This window comes from Micropterus salmoides, unplaced genomic scaffold (assembly GCF_014851395.1).
Source record: "Micropterus salmoides isolate LMB-PRFRI ecotype aquatic unplaced genomic scaffold, ASM1485139v1 Ms_hic_scaffold_10, whole genome shotgun sequence".
NCBI classification, from domain to species: Eukaryota; Metazoa; Chordata; class Actinopteri; order Centrarchiformes; family Centrarchidae; genus Micropterus; species Micropterus salmoides.
In genome coordinates, this window is record NW_024040041.1 from 13751475 (window position 1) to 13765756 (window position 14282).

Genomic DNA, 14282 nt, shown 5'->3' on the forward strand with positions numbered 1-14282 from the left:
TTATATAAAATGTTTTTATGCACTTGATTTTGGGGTTTTCTGTCACAATGTCCTTAAATTCTGAACAGTTAATCAACACTATTATAACATACAGAAATATTTGTTAAGGTTTTATTTTATTGTTTTTTCCCTAATAAAATATAATTTTAATTACTAATTTGGGGGTATTGTAAAACAGATACATTGTTGTGACAGACATGATACAGACTGTGCCTAATAATAAAGCAACCAATAAATAATAATAATGTGTTCATCAAAATGAGATTAAACATTTATAAACATTTGTAAACATTTATTTTCCAGTTTCAGCAAACAGTAACTGAGATAAAAGCCAAATCCATCTCTTCCTTGTGAGGTGGAGTCAATGCAAAACTCAGATGTCTTCCACCTCTACTTATCTGCCTGCAGAGAGGATGACAGAGAACAGTGGACACACAGTTTAACATGATGGACTATAGGACAGGACTGCTGCTTTTTACTGTCTGCTGAGCAGGTGAACAAAATTAAGATGAAGAACATAATGTAATCTTTTGGTAAGGTCAAATTTTGTGCCATGAAAATTCATTTGTGAGTATGTTTAAAATTGTTACTTGTTGGATGATACTCTGATAAATCTGACCACATAATAAGACAGAAAATTCAACTTTTGAAGACAATTCATATCAAGCAAATTTTTTTATTGCCTAAATTACATTTATTTGGCTGGTGTTGCAACTCATACATTATTGTTTTTCAAGTCCAACAAACAAAAGGCCAAACTCTTAATGCAAAATCTAACTATCTTCAACCTTCACTAATCTGACTGCAGAGAGGAAAATAAACCTTTTATTTTTTACTGTAACTTTTGTTTTACACAACATAACAGTGTTTGTGTATCTGACTGAATTAATCACAAGGACATGGTTACAGTTTATAAAAAGAACATGCTAGCAAAGCCGCCCTCAACGTGTTGATGTAGTTTTGTTTTTTTTTTTAAAACAAACAAGTAGCAACACCTAATAATGCTCTATAGGAAAGCAGGAAATGCATATGCATGGAAATAGTGACTGTGACTAACTTTTGAAACTGAAGACAGTTAGCTGTGTGTAATAAAACTAAAACGTGGTACTGGAATATTCAGTGAAAAGACACAAATATTTCTTTATACCAGTTACAATATGTGTGGTCTGTTGTGAACGTGAAGATATCGGCCTGGGCTAACATTAGATTCCCAGGCTGAATTATTATCCCAGTACGGCCCTGTGGAACAGTAATATGCTTATTGATGTTGATTTGACATTTATGTTGATATTTTACAAGCATTAATATACTCACCAAACACTATCAGCTCTCTCCTCCCTGTGAGGAGGAGTCAGTGCAAAACTCAGATGTCTTCCACCTCTACTTATCTTACTGCAGAGAGGATGACAGAGAACAGTGGACACACAGTTTAACATGATGGACTATAGGACAGGACTGCTGCTTTTAACTGTCTGCTGGGCAGGTGAAGATCTTCACTGATCTTTATTTAATGTTTTCTTGTAATGTGTCAGTTTGTTGCATGTGATGGTTTTCCTTGCTGTATTAACAGGTGTTGATGGTCAGACTCTGACAGAATCTGAACCAGTGGTTAAAAGGCCTGGAGAATCCCACAGATTGACCTGTTCTGGATTCACATTCAGCAGCTACAACATGCACTGGGTCAGACAGGCTCCTGGAAAAGGCCTGGAATGGGTTGCTTATATCAGTAACGGTGGTGGCAGCATCTACTACTCTCAGTCAGTTCAAGACCAGTTTACCATCTCCAGAGACAACAGCAGACAGCAGCTGTATCTGCAGATGAACAGTCTGAAGACTGAAGATTCTGCTGAACCTCCACCTCTGCCTGCCACACCTGCCACACCTGCCAGCAATCAACCTCATCTCTGCCAGTACTTCAACCCTGGTTCTCCACACAATCTCTGCTTGATCGTTGTTGCTCCTAACCTGGTGCCACTTCTTCACTCAAGCCCGTGCATAACCTGCATCATCTTTGTTTCCCTGTTCTTGGTTTTCTCTGTGCCTAACCCAGTCTGTCTTCCCTCCAGGTTCACTCACCTCCACCCTTCGTTGTCAGCTGGGCTCGCCACCCTGCCCTCTCCTCTCGGACCCCCTCCGCAGCGTCTTCCAGGCTCTTCCCCAGCCCTACTTACTCCTCGGTCCCCCGCGCCCGTGTTCCCCCGGCATCCACCTCTCCCTCACCTACACTTCCTCGACACCTTTTTTCCCCTCAATAAATCCCCTTTCACCTGAGCGTTGCTTCTGGGTCGTCTCTGTCCAACACACCATAACAATAGGATTTAAATAATGATTGTGTTTAAACTGCAAAGAAATATTTATAAATATATAAAGAATCCTGAGAGTAACTACATTCATTTTAGCTGATGCTTTTATTCAAAGCAACTTACAATGGTGGATGTTTCACAGTGGGAATCGAACCCAGTTCTCCCACACCAAAGGCAAGCATCTTATCTATGCACCATCACAACCCAGTTGATGCAATTAAACAGCAATAAAGTTATTTGAAAAGCTCTAGTTAGACCAACATTGATGCTTCAGATATTTGATTCTATGCAAACTCAGTCACCTTGTTACTCAGCTATAAGGCTGTCAGTGGACTCCTGGAAATGGAGTGGATTGGTTTAATCTATGGTGACAGTACCGGGGGGGTTCCTCCCCAGGAGTTGGCCTTTGCCAAAACTATTCCTGATTCCTTTTCCCACAGAATGGCTGAGCCACTCCCTTCTCTCTTTAGCCGATGTGCAAATGTGATAAGCCAGAAATGCGAGAGGGGGGTACAAACAACTCCTGCCTTGAGCTAAAACAATGTTTCATTATAAAATGTTTTGTTCTGTTTAAATAGTAATCCCTGCTAAGTTAGTAGTGGCGTTTGCCTCTTAGGTTAGTAGTTATGTTACCATGTTGTTGTTGAAAAGAATCTAAATAAGTTAATTTTGCAGTGTTTTAATTTTCAACAAGGATCATTTTATTTTACATTTTATGTTGTAACCAATGCTTTGTTTCCAACACTTTATGACACTTACTTTAGAAATGATGACAAAGAAATGTCATCCTATACTTGATTAATTTTCCAGCTCGAATTTAATGATAAATAACTAAATTCCCCAGCTCCTGAGCAGAAGACTGTTATCTAGCTATCTTCATGTAACCAGAGCTCCCCCAAGTGGACAAAATAAGTATTACATGCCATCGTTCTGAAATGTCGATGTGATTCCTAGGAAATGCTAACCTAAGGTTGAACTACTGACAATTGTTTTCCTTTTATCAAATGCTTAAAACTAAGAACGGTATACCCGTTTGACAATTAAGGTTTGATTGTGGGAAGATATTTGATTACAATACGCGCAAATAGATTTTTGAATAGACATATTAAAAGTTTAAAGAAATGACAATTTCTCAGGAAACCGGAAACAAAGCCCTCCCTCAGGGGAACAAAAGACTGTCCCTCTGGGAACCACGCCCCAACCCACAAAAGCAGCGACACACGCTGTCTCCTGCTCTCTCTTGTTCTGGTTCTCTTCAACTGCACTTCGGCACGCGCCCAGCGTGCCCCGTCTCCCGGCAACGCCCTAAGAAGTTCAACCCGGCGCAGCGAAGCCACACACGTGAAGAGCTGCAACGTCAATTTTTCCCTTGTTTCCAGGAACTTACTTGCTTTTGTTTTGTTTTGTTTTGTTTGTTAAGTTATCAGACCGTTAAGTTACACAATTTTAATTCAAGAACGACCAAGTTCTTTTTAAGTTTTATTCGTTGAGCTAACTTACACTGATCCCTCCTCAGACCAAGCCACGTGGGCCCCCCAGTAGTAACAAAGGACGACCAAACCTCTGACCCGAGCCAGGGTTGAAAAGGCCCCCACTGCGAGTTTCTTCAATAAGCCGACAAAAGACGGACCTCCGGAGCAATTCCCTGGCAGAGAAAGCGACTGGCCGACGGCTTTAAGCCGTCCTAACCGAGAACGCACGGAACTTCGCCAGTGTGAGGCCGCCAACCAGCAACCCGGCTGGGAGAAATGACAAGCAGTAAGACCAAACCAAGGCATTCTGTGATTAGTGATGTCCAATAGTTCCCTTCGATATGAGACTGACTGATTGATTTAAGATAATTGAACAATTATTAACTAACTGATCACTAGTGAATAATTGTATAATTATTAAAACACTACCCAGAGGTCCGGAGACTCTGGGCGAATTAGATCTCCGGTGTTGCCCCGCAAAATGAGAGCTTTATGAATGAATATTCTCTGAACATTAAAATTCATAATTTTGTATTAATTCTCATAAATTTATTAAAAACACAAGTAGACATGCTACATACTACTCTCAGTCAGTTCAAGGCTGGTTTACTATCTTCAGAGACAACAGCAGACAGCAGGTGTATCTGCAGATGAACAGTCTGAAGACTGAAGATTGTGCTGTTTATCATTATGCTCATTTGGGCACCTGTACAAAATTCTACAGAACTCATCTTTACCATAATTATTTCAGATGATAAATGTTATTACTTCAAGCAGCATTTGAAGAAAATGATACAATACCATAACACCAAACATTTGTTACTGTTTGATTTGGAAAATATTCCTAAACAGAGATGTGAATGTAGAAATACTTTTTCTTGAAAGGCAAATCTTGCTTGTTCCATAACAGAGCTTCATTAAACAACTCCTCTGAGAAAACTAATGTAAGATTTAATTATGATATAAAAGCGCTTTCACATACATTTTTTGACAGGTAAACCAGCAGATATTTTCCTTTGCACTACAGTAATTAGTTTTTTGTATATCATCACACAGGTTTCACACATTAAAGCCGTGAATGCAAAATAAATGAATAACTTCCTGCTGTTTTATCTTTTGTCAGACAACATCGACTGATGGTCAGTCAGTGATCCCAGAAAACTTCCCAGATGACTGTCTCGCTTTCTTCTGTGGTTCCTCTCTCCTTTCATCTCATCAGGTTGTACAGGTCAGAGTTTGGAGTCCATTCCTTCCAGTTCAGTAGTGAAAAAGCCTGGGGAGACTCTCATCCTCTCCTGCAGAGGATCTGGCTTCACGTTTAACTGCTTTGTTATGAGCTGGATAAGACAACCTGCAGGAAAAGCACTGGAATTAATAGGTAGCGGCTTCTCCAATGCCAGCAGTGTGCAAGGACGAATAGAAGTCAGTAGAGATGATAGCAATGGCATGGTGCATCTGAGACTGTCCAACTTAAAGCCAGAGGACTCTGCTGTGTATTACTGCGCCAAAGACACACATAATAATAATAATAATAATAATCCTTATTTGTAGAGCACTTTTCAAAAACAAGTTACAAAGTGCTTTAACAAGTGTAAAGAATAATACAAAAAAAAAAAAAAAGATAAGAGCATGAAAATATAAAATTAGTAAAATACAATAAATAAAAGGGATAAAATAAAGTCAAATAAGATCGGGAAAAGCTCTCCTATAAAAGTATGTTTTAAGAAGGGACTTAAAAGAGTTCACTGACTCAGCCGACATACACACTTTTGTTTACAAATTTGTTTACAAAGACCTACAGGTGGCAGTAGAAGATATGAAGTCAGATGACACTAAGGAGAGTATGACAGTGATTAAAAAAAAAAAAACCAGTGTGTGAGAAATGTTGTGATTCCCTGTGAGGAGGAGTCCCTGATCTCTTCCATCTCCACGTATGCGTTGCAGCGTGCAGGACAGAGACTAAATCACTATCAAACACATTGCAGACTGGACAGAGACAAGATTATGCTGTTGATTATTGTTAATGAGCGTCAGTGACACAAATAATAGCAAGTTAAGTTAATATGTCAAACAAGTCAAAATATTCCATTTCAGAGAAATAAATAAGAGACTCTCCTCATAGGGACCTGCCAGGGCGGGCCCTCGAGGAGCGATATTAAATCCGAGAACCACACTCGTGCCGGCCAAAACAGGGCTACTAGTAGTAGACTGACGCCGTCCTGGCAGACCCGCTCCAGAAGCCCCGGGAGCAGAGCGACTGGGGGAAACGCATACAGACGCATCCTCGGCCACGTCTGCACCATGGCATCCAGCCCTCGCTGGGGGCGAGAGGGAGAACCACAGGGGACAGTGCGCCGTCTCTCGGGACGCAAACAAGTCCACGTTTATGGGGCCGAACTCTTTGCATAATAACTCCACCACCTCAGGGTGGAGTCTCCATTCCCCGGATCTCAGCCCCTGTCTCGACAGCAGGTCTTCTTCTTGATTCTGGGTCCCAGGGACGTACATCGCTCTGAGGGACAGCAGTCTCTGCTGGGACCACAGGAGGATCTGATGTGCCAGTTCGTACAACGGGCGCGAGCGCAGACCCCCCTGGTGATTCAAATAGGCAACCACTGCTGTATTGTCGATTCTGACAAGGATGTGGCGATCGCGGAGGGTGGGCAGAAAACTCCTCAGAGCTCTGAAAACCGCCAACATTTCCAGGCAATTTATGTGCCAAGAGAAATGATGCTCCTCCCAGGAGCCTCTCGCGAAGCGGCCGTCCATGACCGCGCCCCATCCCGTGAGTGAGGCGTCTGTTGAAATAATTGTTCGGCGACAGATCGCTCCCAACACGGGACCTTGGGACAGGAACCAAGATTTCCTCCATACAGACAGGGAATGAAGGCACCCGCTCGTAACCCGTATCAGACGGAGCGGATTTCCCCTCGGGGAGAATTCCTTGGATTTTAGCCACCACTGCAGGGCTCTCATGTGCAGTAGTCCGGAAGGTATTATACTGGATGCTGCTGCCAGGAGACCCAACACCCTCTGAAAGTGTTTTACAGTGATGGCGCGGCCTAACTGCACTCTGGTCACTGAGGACAAAATGGACTCAGGTGGGCCCGCATCGTTGTTGAGTCCCACACCACCCCTAGGAATGTAGTCCGTTGGGCGGGTGTCAGCACGCTCTTCTTCGCGTTGAGCCACAGCCCCAAACGCTGAAGATGGGCGAGGACCACATCTCGATGCCGAACTGCTAACTCTCGAGACTGGGTCAGGACGAGCCAGTCGTCGATGTAGTTTAGTATGCGGATGCCCTGGAGCCTCAATGGAGCCCGAGCTGCATCCATGCATTTGGTGAACGTGCGGGGAGATAGTGCTAGGCCGAACGGAAGAACCCGATACTGGTAAGCCATGCCCCCGAAGGCGAACCCCTACTCGAGGTCTCAGGACCTCTTCCCCCCGGGCTTGCCGAGACTGAATGACGGTCCTCAGATCTGTCTTCCCGGGGGGCTCGTTGTGTAGATCTGGAAAAAAATGGTAGCATGAGCATGCGACATCCCCAGGCATGAGACGCACATCTCATGGGTATCACCCTCCGTGATGAAACGCTCACATGGAAAGACACACTGTCGCTTCGACATGATCTTCTGCTTCGTCTCGACGTCAGGTAGGAAAATGGTGTTTCCAAACATAGCCAGAGTGTCCTGCTAAATAGAAAGAAGCTAATGTGTCCTATGTGCCGGCGTGCTTATATACCCCCTCCGGTTATGCCGTCACACACTACCGTTCTAGAAACACCAATAGGATTGGAGTAGTTTCATTCATAGTTCAGCCCTGCCACGCCCAGAGGCGTTCCCGTAGTGTCGTCACCGACGCAGTTCGAGTTCCCTCGAAGGGGAACAGCTGATGGAGCTACGCTAAATACTGAGGCCGAAGTTGTTGAAGATTTCATCAGTCAGGAACTTTTTCTCAGAGCCGAAGCGGAACAGCTGATTGCAGCAGGTAATAAAGCTTGTTAAACATCCCGTTCCTCTGACACTCATGTGGACACAGACGTCAGTGCTGCAGTTGATCTGCAGCACTGACGTCTGTGCCGTCTCTGTCGGCTAACCTTCCAAACTGTCGTAATTTTATTTTTGTGTTGCTTTCTCTGTGCTGAAGGTATTTTAAGAACTTGATGGCTTTATCCAGTTTGTTAAATTTGTCACAAACCTTATTATGTGTTTCTTCATTATACTTCCACTCAAGCAAAGCCTATAGTTTTTCATTATATTCCAATCAAATCTGATGTTCATTTATAAATTTTGCTCATGGGTAGTGGTTACTAAATAATGATGCGTGTGCATCACTTTGTATGGCGTACAGGCCTACAGCCTGTCAGCTGTAGGTGGAAACACACACAACAAATGGCTGAAGGAACCTTTTAGTTCCTTGAAAAGAGATCCGGGGACTTAAAAGTCCCCTGTACTTTTGGTGGAAACGCCACTAAGAGGGGGAAGGAAGGTACTACTTTAAGATAGGGGGTGGAAGGTTCCAAGTGGTGGTGGCCTTTTTAACAAAGATCACTGACATTACATTTATTTTTTACAGGCCTCTTAAGCAACTAGGGGTTAAGTGTCTTGATCAGGGACACATTGGTGGATGTATCACTGTGGGGAATTGAACCCAGGTCACTCGCACTAAAGGCATGTGTCTTCCACTGCACCATCACCACCCCTTGTTCATAAAAGGCCAAAGACAGCACAACACTATGGTTACTGAAATGAATCTACTACAAAAAACAAACACTTATACAAATTTAGATACCTTATTGTCTGTAAATTATGTGGAATCTAAAGTGAGTCATAATATGAGAGTGACAAATGTTGCAGTTTCTTTCAGAAAATCACTAGAGGGCAGTCAGTGTCAAGTTTCTAAAAGGAGACACTCAGATCTGCTGTTCTCACTGATCTTAACTGACACTTGAACTCTGGACTGAACTAAAGATTAACATGTACAATGGATACTGTGATAGTTGATACTTTTCTACCCTAAACAAAAGTCATGTGTTAACTTGATTCAGCACATTTTGAACTGAAAAGGACGCCAGCATATTTAAGTTGTTTTTTTTTATACAACAAACCTAATAAATCCCGACAACAATTAACCACATAGCATGATATTTGATATCATATATTTGATATATTTGTTATTTCTGACATAATCAGACACAGATGAATGTAAAATGTAGGTATAATCACATAAAGTAACATATAAATGCGTGAACTGCTTTAGTTTTTTCTAATATATAAAAAAAATGTTTTTTGCATTTAGTCACACACGTTTCAGTTCCTGAGCAGCTGTTTTCCTCTTGAAACGATGTCTTTGACATCTGCGAACTCTAAAATTATTCATCATCGTCTTATATGCGACTCTTCAAACGAGCAGCATCAGACTTACATTTTTATACCATCTACATGATCCCGGCTGCTGTCACTGTATTTGTGTTTACAGCAATATTATTTTAATTAAGTTTTCCATTATCCATGATTCATGTTAATATTTCCATTAAGAATGGTTATAATGAAATAATGTGCATTGAAATGAAAATATACGTAAAGCAGAGGTGATTTCCAGGCATGTTTTCACTCTGCAGATATAATAACAGTCAACAGACTCTTCTATTGGCTCCAGTTAGACCAACATTGATGCTTCCCGTGTTTGATTCTATGCAAACTCAGTGACTTCCTTGTTACTCAGCTATAAAAACTTCCCATCAGGCTGTCAGTGGAGTTCACAGCACGTCACTTTCAACATAAACCATGTTTTCTGTAGCTCTGCTGCTGCTGTTGGCAGCTGGATGTGAGTCTCTCTGGATTTGTCAAAGTCAGCAGTTCTTCTTTTGCAGTATAACTTGATCATTTGTTACAAAACATTTTCTTTTTTGAACAGGTGTGAAGTGTGAACAGTTGACACAGCCAGCCTCTGTGACTGTGCAGCCAGGTCAACGTCTGACCATCACCTGTCAGGTCTCTTATTCTCTTAGCAGCTACTACACAGCTTGGATCAGACAGCCTGCAGGGAAAGGACTGGAGTGGATTGGAAGTGGATGTGTTGGATGCACTTCAAGCTACAAAGATTCCCTAAAGAACAAGTTCAGTATCTCTTTAGACTCTTCCAGCAACACAGTGACTCTAAACGGACAGAATGTGCAGCCTGAAGACACTGCTGTGTATTACTGTGCCAGAGATCCACAATAACACAAACCATCAGCAGACCTGAACAAAAACCCCTCAGTGCCTGAACACTTGTAACATGAAGCCACCAGAGGAGGAGCCCTCAGACCACTAATGACTTCAACACCAGTTTACTGTTACAGAGAGAAACAGTCTTTAGAGTTTTATTATGCAATAAAAAATCTAATTATCCTAATTTTCTCATTCTAAATTCTGACATTGCAATCACTGATAAGTATTTTTTCCCACAATGAAGAATAAATGAATATTAAATCTTTCAATTAATGAAATACAGTCAGCTGACAACCTAGCTTTAAATCCTCATCATCTAACAAGAAACAGATTTCCAGACAGTCAGTTTCTCTTCCATAAAATCTTTACTTACATAAAATAAAACTCATAATTATCTGTATCAATACTGCATCAGTAATTGAAACAGTAGTCTTTACCAATTATGGTGATGTTCAATACAGAAACAAATATTAATTTATGTTTTTTAAATTTGTTTCACTTTATGTAGTATAAAATTCACCTTGGGCTCAGTTTGAGATGAAAGAAGCAAACAACATAAGATTTCTCCTAAAGGTTTTCTTTTTATTCCGCTGTTATGTTTTGTGTCACGATAATAAAAACGGAAAGTGGGTAGAACTTTGACATCCGACAATTTTAATGTGGCTGCAAAACCTATTTTTAAAGGTTTGCTTTTCAGATGTATATTTTTGCTTGTAGTTTGTTCTGTTCGGGATATTACTCATGAATAACCTGAAGTCTAATTTCAGACAATAAAAATCAAAGCACAAAATTTAACTTCTCAGAACAATTCGGATTTAAATTCAGACGTATAAACCAAATTAATTTGGCTCGAGTCACAATAGTAAGAACAGGTGATGTCCAAGTCCAATCCAGCAGTATCTTCCCTGTGAAGAGGAGACAATGCAAAACTCAGATGTCTTCCACCTCTACTTATCTGACTGCAGAGAGGATGACAGAGAACAGTGGACACACAGTTTAACATGATGGACTATAGGACAGGACTGCTGCTTTTAACTGTCTGCTGGGCAGGTGAAGATCTTCACTGATCTTAATTTAGCATATCTTTTATTTAGGTAACCAGCTAATTTCCTTTGGTGTTTCTTCTCCTCTTAACAGGTGTTGATGGTCAGACTCTGACAGAATCTTAACCAGTGGTTAAAAGGCCTGGAGAATCCCACAGATTGACCTGTACAGCCTCTGGATTCACATTCAGCAGCTACCATATGGCCTGGGTCAGACAGGCTCCTGGAAAAGGACTGGTGTGGGTAGCCTGGAATGATAATGGTGGAAGCACCAAATACTACTCTCAGTCAGTCCAAGGCCGGTTTACCATCTCCAGAGACAACAGCAGACAGCAGGTGTATCTGCAGATGAACAGTCTGAAGACAGAAGATTCTGCTGTTTATTATTGTGCTCGAGACTCACAGTGACTGGAGTTGGTTGAGCAGCTGTACAAAATCCTACAGTACTAGTCCTCACTTTGCTTATCGATCATGAGAAAGACTTTTATTATAATTTAATTCTGTCATCAGCTTTTGTTGTTGTTGTTGTTGTTAATAAAATAATGAAAATTGGCCCTGAGAAAGATCATCATTAAGCAAAAACGATAAACACATATCTAAAAATGTTACTTTACAAAACAGCCAAAGACAGCAAACACTGCTGAAATTTTTTATCCAGGTATGAATAAAATAAATACTACATGTACACATTTTATACACATTCATGTAAATATTTATTGACTTCTAAAGTCGGTCACAATTTGGGAGTGAAAAATAATGACAAAAACACTGTATGGCACAGGAACAATATGTCGAGTTTAAAGAAATATTTGTGTTGACATTATTGATTTGAAGTTTATGTTGATATGTTATGAAAATTACCATGCTGTACACCAAACACTAGAGATCCAAGTTGTTGACAGGTTTTGATGGTCAGACTCTGACAGAATCTGAACCAGCTGTTAAAAGGCCTGGAGAATCCCCCAGATTGACCTGTACAGCCTCTGGATTCACATTCAGCAGCTACAGCATGCATTGGGTCAGGCAGGCTCCTGGAAAAGGACTGGAGTTGGTTGGTTTGATCGATAGTGACGGTAGCAGCAAATACTACTCTCAGTCAGTTCAAGGCCGGTTTACCGTCTCCAGAGACAACAGCAGACAGCAGGTGTTTCTTCAGATGAACAGTCTGATGACTGTTATTTATTGTGCTCGGTTGATCCTACAGTACTCATTTTAAGTGTTTCAGTTGATAAATGTCATTACTTTAAGTAGTAGTTGAAGAAAATGATACAGTAGAGTAACAACAAACACTTTGCGAGAACCATTACTCTTTGATTTGGGAAATATTTCTAAACAGAGATGTGAATGTAGGAAAAAAAATTTAAACAACTCCTCTAAGAAGACATTAGCTGAATAATAAACTGCATTTGTGTAATCCAATGGTTTCAAATGTCTAATCTAAGATTTAAGTGTGATATAAAAGAGCACTCCTCCCACCATCCAAAGGTTAAACGGTGTCTCTAAAATTGTCCTTAGGTGTGAATGTGAGTGGTTGTTTGTGGCCCTGCGATGGACCGGCGACCTGTCCAATGTGTACCCCGCCTTTCGCCCGATGTCAGCTGGGATAGGCTCCAGCTCCCCCGCGACCCTGTATGCAGGATAAGTGGTTGACGATGGATGGATGGATAAAAGAGCACTTTCACATATGTTATTTGACAGGTCAACCAGCAGATATTTTCCTGTGCACTACAGTAATTAGTTGTTTTGCATATTGTCACACAGGTTTCAGTTCTTAAGTAGTTCATTTCCTCTTGAGGCTCCAAGTGTCTGTGGCTTTAGACAGCCACAATTTTAATACTGAAACATTTAAAAGCCTCACTTGTGTTTGCAGTAACAAAACATATACAAATCAGTAAATCAATTTATTAAAATGTCCGTTTTCTGATGTGATATTGTGTCCAACATTGATCAGTTACAGCTACATTAAAGCCATGAATAAATGAAAATAAATAAATGATTCAGTAAAATTAAACTCTAAAAGAGAGCCTGTGCATGAGCCCCTCCCTCCACATGATATCCTGATGCAAATCTTCAGTCTGTGCAGTGTACTTCTGTCCTGCTGACTGCTCTTGTACTTTGTGTGGAGCATCAGAGGTCACATCTCCAGCCTCAGGATGATCAACACACTCACTCTTCTGCTGGTTTCTCTCTCTCTGCCCTGTGAGTTCTCCTGCTGTTTTATCTTTTATCAGACAACATCGACTGATGGTCAGTCAGTGATCCCAGAAAACTTCCCAGATGACTGTCTCACTTTCTTCTGTGGTTCCTCTCTCCTTTCATCTCATCAGGTTGTACAGGTCAGAGTATGGAGTCCATTCCTTCCAGTTCAGTAGTGAAAAAGCCTGGGGAGACTCTCAGTCTCTCCTGCAGAGGATCTGGCTTCACATTTAGTTGCTGCAGTATGCACTGGGTAAGACAACCTGCAGGAAAAGTACTGGAATGGATTGGACGTGTTTACAGTGATGCGAGTGGAACAGATTATGCCAGCAGTGTGCAAGGACGAATAGAAGTCACCAGAGATAACAGCAACAACATGGCTTATCTGAGACTGTCCAACTTAAAGCCAGAAGACTCTGCTGTGTATTACTGTGCCAAAGACACACACTGGTTAAAAGAAGCAGAGAGGCTTTACAAAAACTCCTCAGAACATTTGTTTACAAAGACCTATAGGTGGGAGTAGAAGATATGAAGTCAGATGACACTAACTAAGGAGAGAATGACAGTGACTCTAAAAACATACACATGTGAAAGCAACAGCTGACGCTCTGGTTTTGGCTTCCTTTTTTTCTATGGTTTCGATCAACATGTGCAACCAGAATCTGAATGCATAATAATAAAATACCAGTAGTTGAGGATCTCAATGAAAGACACAGGATGACTGGCCTGACAGAGAAGGACTTTCTCTGAGAAGTCTCTGTTGCCGACTCTTCACAATAGCCGCTGCGATTATATCAAATTTAAGATGGTCATCAAAGGGAGTACCCAAGTATTTCTATTACCTGCTTGTCATTATGTATGTTGCTCTCTGAAGAAGTATCTCCGTTTTGCCTAAAGTCAATAATTAATTATCCATCACCACTTATCCTGCGTACAGGGTCACAGGGGGGCTGGAGCCAATCCCAGCTGACATTGGGCAGAAGGCAGAGTACACCCTGGACAGGTTGCCAATCCATCGCAGGGCCACACATAGACAAACAAGCAGTCACACTT

At 41.4% G+C, this 14282-nt stretch overlaps 1 long non-coding RNA gene and 1 gene segment (V, D, J or C); both read left to right on the top strand.

The window, feature by feature from the left end:
• The window catches only part of LOC119886972, a 97439-nt gene that overhangs the window by 2345 nt on the left and 80812 nt on the right, over nucleotides 1-14282 (top strand). The gene's annotated exons all lie outside the window — the stretch shown is intronic.
• Nucleotides 9496-10098, top strand: LOC119886957. The segment is given in 2 exon segments: nucleotides 9496-9604; nucleotides 9695-10098. Coding segments are annotated over 2 exon segments (348 nt in total).